This window comes from Arthrobotrys flagrans (assembly GCF_004000055.1).
Source record: "Arthrobotrys flagrans strain CBS H-5679 chromosome Unknown unitig_15, whole genome shotgun sequence".
Classification (NCBI taxonomy): domain Eukaryota; kingdom Fungi; phylum Ascomycota; class Orbiliomycetes; order Orbiliales; family Orbiliaceae; genus Arthrobotrys; species Arthrobotrys flagrans.
The window spans coordinates 2,674,295-2,686,263 of record NW_027137545.1 but is presented as its reverse complement, the minus strand read 5'-3'; the positions used below and the strand labels follow the sequence as shown (position 1 = coordinate 2,686,263).

At 45.5% G+C, this 11,969-nt stretch overlaps 1 protein-coding gene across 1 annotated transcript; it reads left to right on the top strand.

Moving 5' to 3' along the window:
- Nucleotides 1-7,575: 7,575 nt before the first annotated feature.
- On the top strand, nucleotides 7,576-11,418 carry DFL_000684 (uncharacterized protein; the record flags this gene model as incomplete). The annotated part of the gene is made up of 3 exons (XM_067636328.1): nucleotides 7,576-7,587; nucleotides 9,297-10,859; nucleotides 10,924-11,418. 3 exons carry the CDS (start codon nucleotides 7,576-7,578, stop codon nucleotides 11,416-11,418), a joined length of 2,070 nt encoding a protein of 689 aa, XP_067495231.1.
- Nucleotides 11,419-11,969: the final 551 nt, after the last annotated feature.

Below are 11,969 nucleotides of genomic sequence, written 5' to 3'. Positions count from 1 at the left end.
AACCTTGACCCGGAAACAGCAAAAAAGTAATTTAAAAAAAGAACTCGTAAGCTGCGAAGGTAAGTCGAGTGAGCTAAAAGAGAGGAACTAATTGGTAACTTGTTTCGTAAAAAAAGCCTGTCAACCGATAGGAAGTATGTATCTATCTAAGACACGGGCCGACACGGCACAAGTTTCTCTGAGAAAGAAAGAGAGAAAATGACATTTAGTGTCCTTGAATAGAGTTTTGGGGAAACCCCACCAAAACCAAATGCACTAGTTGAAAAAGCATGGGCCTTCTGCGGGTTGGTTGGTTCGAAAAAAAAAAAAAAAAAAAAAAAAAAAAAAAAGGGTTGTATTTTTGTACTTTGGTCGTTGTGGTCGGGAAAACCCGGGTACGCCTTTACCAATTCGAGTGCACGTACTCTGTGAAAAGCTGGCGTAAAGTGGTCGTGGCGTCAATTAAGTGAGGAAAGGTCTAGAGCTATCACTGCAGAGATCGGTAGTATTGCGATGTAGGATTCAATATCATAAGAACCAAAACGACCAGGTATATCAGCAAATGATTCGACAATATTAATATCACAAATTTCTATGCTTGTTCATTTTTGTTTCGTTTACTAACCGAAGCCGGGCTTTCACCATCTATTAAATGTATTTACCGTGTGATATTTTAAAAAGCGTTGCATTCAACGAGAAACCATGCAAGGGTTCGGTATCGAATCGAAGCTACAGGTAATAGCTTTGCAGGCTTATAGGAAGAAAAGACCTAGAGCATTCTATAGCTAGCTGCAGAGGGTATTGTGGAGCCCATCTCGATAGCCTGCTTTGAACCCATGGTCGGCGTTTTCCGCCAAGAACCCAATGGACAAGGTTTAAGGCGTTGAGAGTTCACAGTTGTGTCCAAGCTTTCAAAGGCATTTAGATGTTAATGGATACTTAGTGTCTTGGTGAAGAGGGAGGCGTCAAAAATACATCCGTGGGATAAAAGAGGCGGCCGCAACTGCGATGCAATATGGCGTTCGCATTGCATGTAGACCTTTCCTGTGGTTGAATTAAATGTGATAGCGCAATTTGAGGGACATGCAGCTAAAGGTCTTTCGATTCGAGGCTAGTTTAGCACAAAAAAAGAGTGGACAAGGGATATATTGATCATCAAATGTGACTTCGCAATTCTTTACCAGATTGAAGGAGTTTAATCTATCACAATCCTGGGGGCCTGTTGCAGTATTGGCAGTTTTGTGATTTTCCATCGGACTTTAGAGAAAAAAAAGAGGCCATATTTTGTTGAGCTGCACCATACACAATAGAGCACTCAGATGCTCGATCGATGGCGTGCGATCATGATCAATGGCAGGTGCCGATCGATTTGGCCGGCCGTTGGGAAATCGGGAATTACAAACCGCTATGTTGTGGCTGGATAGTCGTAGGCTGAGGAGATAGAAGTGCAAATTACACTAGTTCTTTCCAGTCGTTCAGCTCTTTCATCGCTGTGCCGCCTTGAGAACTGATGCCAGGGATATGGTCGAGTAGAAGGGTACCAGCGGGCGTTCATTCTAAGCGATATCAAGGTCTTTGCGGAATATGCCCCATCAGGTGGGCGGAGGTTGTGGTGGTCTACAACAGAACGACCTAGATTTGATATCAACCGGACTTGGTTTAAAAAAAAAAAAAGACTAAGAAAATAATAGTAATAAAAAACACTAGCTCCATCGTTTTGTAGGTAAATTGGGTGTCAATCGATATGGTTGTCATCTAGGAAAACCAGTATAGCCATGGGTCATTAGGTAATATTTCTTTGGCGAGAAACAAAATCCCGAGGCTTTGGATTTCGCCCGTTGAAAGTTCCATCCAGGAATTAACGAGTTCGCGGGGTAAACAGTGCGATAATAGGCATCTGATGGCTTGCCATGGTGGGTCTACGGGAACGTACTAGCGTAACCCCTGCCGCATTGATCGCATTTTCGAATTAATAAAAAGCATCACTGTGACGATATTCTAGTCTCCCATTCACATCCGACTAGCCGTATTTCCGACTCTTTGCTGAATACGGACAAAGAAGGAATGATGTATGGCTTCAATCTACAATATTGCCCGGTAGCCTCCATGGAGGCCTCCACGGTAGTACCCTCCACGAAAGCGCCACGACGGAAAGGTGTTCAGTTCAGCCAGATCGCCGGGAATTGTTGCTATAGTATGAATTCAGTATAGCTTGCTGACTGTTGTTATGTTTTGTTTTGAATGACGGTAGGTGGAATCTTGGAATCTTGGTCAAAAATCAACATTCTTTTCATTGACGTTAGCTGCGTTATGTTAGTTTCTTCACCGTCCGTCCGTTTTCTTGAGGAGGGGCTGCATGATGTGGCTTGCGTGTGGAAAGAGGCTAGTGATTCAGATTTTTAGGACTGGTGACCCAACCCTGCATGAGGGTGTGCATGCGTTTCGGGGGACTTGCCTCAATGCGGCGGTGGCTGAGTCCTGTGCGGGCCAAGAGATTGTTGGGTTGGACATTGCATTGGCGGTTCGTGGCCCGTTTGGCCGCATAATCGATAATCATCAGGATATCATACCGTCATAGCTTAGCAGCCCAGCTACTAGAGCTAGAGAAACCCTGCATACAGCTGTACAGCCGGCGTGGAGATGCAAGATACTTTTGAACTTCGCAAATATACTGGTGCTTGCCTAACATCGTTTTTCTTTGACCCTCTCAATGCTATTCGACAAGGCCTTAAGAAAATAGCTTGAACGCCGACGTATCAAGCTTGCAGACCAGGTCACGTTGAACAAATCTTTTACGGCATTAACCGAGATTTTATCCATGATTGCACGCATTCTGCACTGAGAGGAAAGAGAAAAAAGTTGGTGGAAGCGACGGTAACCAGGTTCGCGATAGCTGTTCAAATTACAATTCACGAATGGAGACTTGGCTCTCATTGATATTCTTGGTTGTTGTTTTACGTCTCGGTGGGATCATGTTGGACCCACTTCTCTGGCTTGCCGTGCACCACTAGACGGGATACTAAACCGAGGTAGCTATCACATGCCCCTCCCACCTCCATACCAATACCAATGCTATAACGCTACTATCAAAATGAGGACGAGTCCAGGCCTCTATTATGGCCAGGGTAGCAATACTCGGTGGAGCGGCAGTCTCCGAAACGATTATACTCTGGCTTAAACACAGTATCAAAACTCCTATTTGCAAGAGGATCCGGGAGATCTACCAGAGTTTTAGTGCAACTTGAGGATTATTGTTCAAAAGCTGTATGGATATGTAATACATGAATATATGATGATTCATTGGTCGGAAAGGTTACGCGTAGGAGATGAGGACAGGAACCTCTGCTATAGTTGGTGTGAGCTGGAGGCAAAAGTAACATGAATATACGCTAAAAGTCATTTGAATATTGGTCCGCAAGTGAGTCGAAATTGAACATCGCGAGCTGATATGGAGCACATGTCGGCATCAAGGGGAACCAGTCGGCTTCCGTAGCTTCTCTATCTACGGACCGCGCCAAGCGACGTCGGAAGACTAAAATCCATACTTGTCGACATGTCTTGTGCTCGTGTATAAAAATTTTGTTTGCATACGTCAAAATGTGATCAATGCGGAACTGAATCAAGAAGCTTGAAGTCCAAGACAGAGCTCTGGAGCCTACGCCAAGACAGTGAGAGACAAGTATCGATGCGAACATACTGTAGACCAAGTGGCCTAGAGCTCGTAGGAATTGCATCGGATACCCCTTCGACAACTTCGTGGTCCGGAATTAATTTTTTTATTCCTGTTTTCTTTCGTAAAATTGATGCCAACAGCCCAAATTCAGTTCCCATTCAGCCAGGCAAGGCGCGGCTGTGGAAATAATACGTTCGTGCGACAGGAGCTAGAACAGTAAAGAAGCGCATATACGAGCAGTTTGTGGCGCAGGGATCGGGCTTCGTTGGTTGTTAGCAATTGTTAGTCCAACTTACGAATTCCGATATAATGGTGTGTAAAGAAATCCACTGGTGCACCATATAAACTATCTCTGGAATTTACCGCAAGAAGATGAAGTGCCACTGACGACGTAATCGAGCCACATGGATTTAAGACTTTGTAGGTGCAGAGCCGCGAGACAAGCAGGTTTTTTCTCCATCTAACCGAGAACAACCGTGGAGTCGGGATGTCTCAATGAACGTCAAAATATGTAAGCCGAAATCGGGATAGATTGAAAAGGAAAGAGGAGGAGTTTCCTGTGATCATTCGCTGTGTGGTTCTCCGATATACTCGTGGAGGTATATTCAATATCTGGATGCATATGCCTAAAATTTTCTTGGTGGGAGATTCTGCAGAATATACCTGCTATGTTTTTTATTTTCTTTTATTTTCGGTTTGCCCGTTATCCACCCTCCAAAACTTCTTTTTTATTTATTTATTCGCACGTGGGAGTTTTCAAGCCAATAAACCCTTTCCGGTAGATAGAGAGCTCTTTACGTTTATACCGTCTATATAGCTATCATCCGGGCCTCGCGGACCAAGGAATTGATCAATCAGGGTCACTGCCATCGTACGAGCCACAAAATACTTCGTCGACGGTTTTTACGAGTATTTTTTTCAGAACGATTAGGCAGCAGCACTCCCAGCTTAGATTGACTCGGGTCTTCAACGAACCAGTTTTCGAAGATGGAATATATCGAAAATTTGTAGACGTTTTGGAGCTCTCATACGTGCATTTCAACATTGGCCCAAGCTGCAAGCGCCATATCTGCACAACAGCGAAACAGTTCGCAGTTTAACTTAAGTATCGGATGGTTTAAGAAGCATAAGGTTTCACATAGGCCCTGAATAACCCTATCGCATGTCGCCAGTTGTGGCTTTAACGGGAGAAACTTTAAAGAGAGTTCATGAGCTCTTATGTGAGGCAATAAGCAAGTTTTGTAAGGGGCACGGAACTCTTGCATTCTTGAAGTCTCAAAGTGGGTCCGGGGTTTCTGGTAAGTCAGTCAGCCAGGGCCGCTTAACTCAACTGCCATTGCTGTGTTTCTGCGGCAGTGAGGATAAGGCTGCCAATAAACCTGCCAACGGCCAGCCAACTCAGCAGTCAATGGGAAAAAGACATGACTGTGGCAACACTTTTTTTTTGTTCTTGTCGTCCAAAATATGTGGTTCAGCTGGCAGCGGACACGCCAAAACCCACGAATGATGACGTAAATATGGGCTAGCTCTCTATAGCGGAATCTGGAACGGTATTGCTATCATGATGAAAGTAGACCTGTCGGGGAATTTTGAGAATTAGTGTCCTTTCAAACTTTGCCGGTTGGAGTTGGAACTTTGGTTTTTCCTCGTCGCCGCATCTGGTATATCAACGTCAAGACCCCTTCGAGGCCTTCCAGAAACGGGATCTATGAACCGGGCATGACGCCCAGCGGGAGATGTAATGGGATAACTTTGCAATTGTCAGTCAACCATCCACCCGGTAAAAATCCAGCTTTCCGAGGCTTTCTCGCACCAGCCCGGAAAGTACGCAAAAAGTCAAAAAATCTCTAGGCTCTCCTTGTGGTATGGTTTCTTCGAAATTAAACCCTTGTGGAATCTTAACTTCGAAATTCCTGTGGAGCCGACTCGACTCACTGCCAATCGACACTGGGTCCTAAGGAACATTCTCTTTAATGTTCGAGCAAATCCGTCCTACCATCCAATCTAACCTCAGATCAACCCAGAGGTGTGGTTTCGCTACGGTGAAGTCTGGATCGATTGGTCTACGGCGTCTGAGGAGGGCGGCCGATGTCTTTCAATTGACTTGCTTTTTCTTTCCCTTCTATCGCCCATTACGGGTGGATACGGTAATTCCCTATTAGGTATCGAAAAGTAAAGCCGTGTTACTGTTACTGGTACTGCGCTGTTTAGACTTCGTGTCCTGACTAGCTTTGCGAGGCTTCTCTTTTGTCTTGAAATCTGATCCTTCGACCCTAACTTATAAACCCCCCAGGCGCACCCACTCCCGCCCGTCCCCCTTTCGATTCCCCATCATCGTCAATTCGAAAGTCAGTGCTTGACTTCCCTAAGTCAGTCATCGACGGTTGATTCATAGCTTAAAGTAAGTCAGCGATCTAGCAGTCCAGAGTTCAAAACACACACACACACACACACATACATCCTAGTGCTTTTCTTGAGCACAGACTTCGAACTACGAACACGATCTTTATAAACACCCTAGCCTTCTCGACTTTCTTTTCTCTTTTCTCTGTCTTACTAAATTTCGGCTCCAATTCAGCTTTTCCTGATATTAGGTGATCAGTGTCGACTTTTGCAAAATCCAACGTAGCCATCTCGTTACGCTCATCTGCATACATATTATCCATACATAACTAAGTTGCACTCGTTCACAATCCACTTCAGCCTCAACGTTACCAATATTGCAACCTGCATCTGGCATAAAGAGTTATAAGAGAAAAAAAATCAAAAAGGGAAAAAGTAGCAACAAGCATCCATAGCATCTATTTGTCAAGTACTTGCATCCGACTCTGTCAATTTCTGTATCCTTTTCGGTTCTATATCGCGCACTCGCCGGCATCCAGAAAACGCAGCTTAGCTTATCAGCTTCAGGGAAACTTCGCTCGATTGGGTGAAATCTCCACGCAACATTAACAACACGCACAGCACAGCAACATCTTCAAAACTGCACCGCCATCCTTCTGAGCCCAAACGGTCGGAAAGTTATCTTTTGGCTTTCCTGCAGACATAACTGTGGCTTCGTTCCAGCGACTTGGCCAACCTCCGCGTCTAAAAGGTAAGGAACACTATTTTTTAATAATACCCGTACTAAGTTTCATGATCGTTTTGTGTCTTGTTATTCCATTTTGGGCTTCATCTCGTCTTTGATTTCTTTCTCTGGCATCTTGGGAAAAAGCCACCAGCACACAGTGCCGCCCTGGAAATTTGCTTTTTCCAGTTGAAGCAAGCTAGCGCAGAAGATGAGGCGAGGCTGTGTACGCTAGTGATGCACCGCGTCGTCATACTCTGTTGGCGCCAGTGTCATCGCGGGCTGGCCGCACTAGTCTTGCACTTCGGGAGAGGTTTTTTCGCACGAGCATGCTGCTCCCCGGAAACTATCAAGGCCCGGGGTCTAGATACTTGCAGTTACACCATAGCAAAAGCAATTCTCTTCCTGGGGTCCGCTGGCTACCAAACTTTAGGGCGGCCCAGGATGCTTCCGCTGCAAAGTTTGTGAAGCAAGCACTCTTCGGGACTAGCTTAGCTTGATTACACAGAATTATATATACAATAGCAGTGGACCCGTCATCGAGTCTACTTTTGTCGCATCAATCAATCTACTTAAGCATCTTTCAATCCTCGCCTTCGATCATATTTTTTTTTCCGAACCTACATTACTTATAAAGCATCGATACCCACTTAACAACCTATACCTGTCTCTTATCTTTTAACACCTGCCTTTGAGAAAGCCTTTTATCAACCACACTTCCCTTCCGCAACAGTCTCAGTTCAGGTCGTTCACAACCCAATAACGATCAAAGCTTACTGCTCTGGTTCATTGAACCAAGTTTCTTTAACGATTCAGCTTTAGGGCCAGGATAGATTCCCGTCTGAAAGCTTCATCAATGGCCTATACGGTTGGTTCCCGTCTTCCCTTTCATGATTAATATTGCGCAATTCCCTTAAAATTTCATTAAGCACTGTCGGTTTTTTTTTTCTGTTATGCTTTGGCCTTAAAAGTGGATTATAGTGCTTCTGCGATAGTCTAACTTGCGGCTCCACACGTCAAATGTTACCTTTGCAAAATCGAACTATGGCGTGTTGGCTTGTTCCTCCCCCTTCACTGCTTTTCCTCTCCCAACTTGAGCTTGAAGCCCAGAGCTTGTGGGAAAAAATACTAGCTAGGGGGCTGAAGCTGCGTTTGCACTTTTCCTTTTGGCCCTAATTTCCCATTCATGGGCCGGCAAGTCATGGCGAGTTTTTTCCCACCTGATTTCGGTGGATTTCAGTCCCTGGTCAGCCCTTGTTCAATACACCGGGGACTAGCCATGACACACCCATGCGCACACCCCTTATAGCATGGTCAAGCAGAAAAATAAAATAAAAAATAAAAATAAAATCGAACAGGCTGCCATCCACTGTTGAGGGTGCAGGTGTGTCGCTCGAGGGAAAATTCCTCTTTCCCACTCCCCTCCCTTCGTCATTTGGGGTTGCAGATTTTTATTTTTTTTCTTCCTAAATACGATACCTCTCCAAAAGCAACTAGGCTTTACTTTTTTTATTTTTTATTTTTTCTGGACTTGGTTGGGTTCCTTCACTTCCGATATCTTCCCTTCTCAAGTCTCCTTTGATCACCTTCTTCCTGAGTAAACCATATCTAAGACTCGGGACGGATCATTTGGAGATGCAAGAAGGGAAAGATATATTATTACCATCTACGGAAGCATAGGATTGATTACCATCGGAAAACTTTTGAGGTATAGCAATTTTCCATGCAGCTTCCCCTCCTCCCCTTCCCTTAGCCGTCCAACACCCGCCTGGCCTTGCATCTGCTCCTTGCACAGCTTGTTATAGATGAGTTCAATCATCAAATGAGTTTGCAACGGGCTGGGTCGGAAGGGATCGATATTTCACTTTCGGGACAGCCTAATACAGGACAAGACTTCACACAATAAAAAGGTCTTGATGCAGATGCATAGACTCCCGCAGGAATTTTTATATCTGCGGATCAGATCCTCTCATCGTTCGGACTTCGAACCAGGGGGGTAGCAAGTGCAGGAAGAACGGAATTGGGGCTGCGGTTTTTCCCATCTGCTAGTTGTTTCTGCACTGCAGGTTCGCCCAACTGGACCACGTCCCATTGCATATGACACTTTTTTTTCTTCTTCTTCTATTCTGGTTCGAATCTGTACCTTTTCTTTTTCAACAAGTTGATATTAATATATCAAAGCTGCATCGTCTCATACTTGTCACTCAACTTCAAGTTCTTTTCTGCCTGTGGTTTTCCAACATCAACATCAACCGGTGTTGACTGTTGACCTTGCCTCAACACAGTCTTGGGCCTGGCCCTGCAGCTGGTGGCGTACAATTACGGTGGCCAACATCGCCTATAATTATACTCACCACCACGCCTCCCTGTTCCATAATCTTTTCCCTCCTGCAACCTTCCGTCATCGCTATAATTTATTCCTTCTAGACTTCTTTCTTCTTTAATTTTTTATTTTTATTTTCTTATATAGCATAGCATTGTCTGTTAGCGACGTTCTTTTTTATTTCTTCACTTCGATTCATCATTCACGACCTGGCAGTCCTTTCGGATTACTCTTGCTGACATTCCCTCTGGCAGTTCTCACGGGCTGGGATTCCCACTCCTCCACCATTTGATTATCAGCACGCTGAAGCCGGTCTTACTTTCGACTTCCAGTTCGACAAGGGCAGCCCATACACCCAGGCTCTCAGCAACATGGCAGCCTCCTACAACAACCGAAGGTCTCCTCTGCAGTGTAAGCGCTCCTCCATCCTTCAGCCCTGTGACAAATCCGGCTTGCCACAAAGTGACATCGGATCCTTCCCTGGCACATGTACCACCAGCAGTTTACTAAAATCTGCCTTAGACAACACTCAACTCCCGCAGATAACCGGGCCTAATACTTCGTATCCAACCTATCCAGCGGATACCCCTTCGACATACCAGACTCCCCAGCAGAACACCCCATCGACCTTCGAACCAGGTCAATTCCAACAAACTTCTCAAGTTTCTGCTTTCCCTCGTGTGACAGGATGTTCTCCAGCTCAGGGCCCATCTGGCACCGACTTCACTATTGTCGTTTCTTCTACGACCGACTTGACTATGGACAAGAACAGGACTTATAGGGTGATGTTTGGATCCAAGAGATGTCCGGTTACCGTCCAAAAGGCCGCTGCCGTCGACGGCTTCATGTCTTTCAACCTTTTAACTAAAGTTCCACCAAGTTCGACAACTGGATGGTATGGCGAGAAGGTTCCAGTTTACTTCAACGTTGAGGACGAGCACGGCATGGAGTTGAACACCGAAGAAATCACCGAATTCATCTATACCGATGTTTCGCCACCACAATCATATGAATCATCTCCTACACCAGATGGCTCGGGCAGAAAGCGAAGACTCTCCAGCGGTGCTAAGGACATTGCCAGCGATATCTACAAGATGACTGTTAAGCGACCAGCCCTTCAGCCAAGAATCCCAGGAAAGGAGGAGGATTACGCCATCTACTCTTATCCCTCAGTTAGCGGATCTTCTTTCCCATCTTACACACAAACCGCCATCTATGGAGATGCCGGCCGACCAGCTTCATGGAACGTTGGCTCGACATCAGACCATGTCGGAAACCCAACATTGGTCAGAACCTCGACTCTTCAACAATCACATGGATCTTTCAACCCATACCAGCTCCCACAGAAGGCCAACCTAGCTCTACAGGGAGATTTAAACTCGATGGCTGAGAACTGGACTGCTGAAGAGTGGCAAAACAAGCGTAGACTGGTCCAGTTCCGTCGCACTCAACGAGGCAACACAGTCGAGGCGAGCTTCGCACCAGTCAGCCCAAGCGAACGCCAAGCAAACAGCATTTGCATCAGCTGTATCTGGTGGGCGGAGCGACAGGAGACATTCGTCACCAGTGTCGACTGCATCTACCTCCTCGAGGCTCTCGTCGGTGTTAGGTTCACCGTCGAAGAGAAGAACAGGATCAGGCGAAATCTCGAGGGGTTCCATCCTTTGACCGTCTCTAAGGCTAAGGCCGATAGCGAACCATTCTTCAAGCTCATCATGTCTTTCCCAAATCCAAAGCCGAGAAACATTGAGAAAGACGTCAAGGTTTTCCCATGGAAAATTCTCACTTTGGCTCTCAAGAAAATTATTGGCAAATACGTAAGCTTTCCGCAGTTACATTTGATTCACTATAAATAGTTTAGCTAACCTGAACTCGGTATAGTCCGCCAGCTATTCGTCGACAGCTTCCGTGATGAGCCCACCAATGGGTTCTTCCGGCCCAATGATTCAGAATGCATCTCCTCGATCCAACTCAACTTCTCCTTCCGTTCCTCAGCGTGCTACTGCCAGCGTCTCACCTCCAGCCACTGCACATGCTTATCCTCAACAGATCGATCGCCCGGCAGTCACCCGTGCCGATGTTCTCTCTGGCCATTTGCAACCTGGAATGACACTCCCAGCCGCCACATGGGCAACACCGCTTCCTCATCTCCAAGCCCCAGCGATCTCGACACAGCAGCATATCCCAAGGACGTCATGGGATGGGATGGGCCGACAGAACCTTGAGATCCCTCCAGTCTACGCCGACAATGTTCCAACTGTGCCTCAACAAACGATGCATAACCTTGCCTACCAGCAAAGGTTGCCAAACCCTTACCAAGGAAACGTCGATGGAAGCCAACAACTCTCGCGACACAACCCCTACTCGATGTCCTAAATACATATATATCTCTGGGGGAAGTAACCTTGCATTGTAATCAAAAAATTTCATTTTTCCTTTCAAATTGGGTTACGAATTGTTACGATACCTATGATGTATTTCTCATTATTGTTTTTAATTACCTTTTTGGTTTCTGCGGCTTGTTTCCCTTTGCCCATTCGTGCTTTTCGCTAGCTCTTTCTTTTTGTCTTTCGAGGAAATATTCACAGGAGGAAAGCTTTGTTCTACATCATACACTTGCATCGGGGAGTTCGTTTTCGCTTGTTTCTTTTTTCGGCCCTGAAATACCTAAGCATAGGGTCTCGTGTTTCCTAATTTCCTTTCATATGGGTCTTTTCTTTACTGGTGATCGCGGTGTACTGTTTTCTATTAGTCACATTTTCTTATTCATGGGTTTTCCTTGTTCTCTGCCGTATTGTATATTTTCATCTCTTGCATATCTACATTGCCACCTTGTCGAACTGTTAGTTTAAACAACAGTAGGCAACTATTTACCAATACTGGCAACCAGAATAATCTACGTTGAGGACATTTTTACTCTCCTCTGA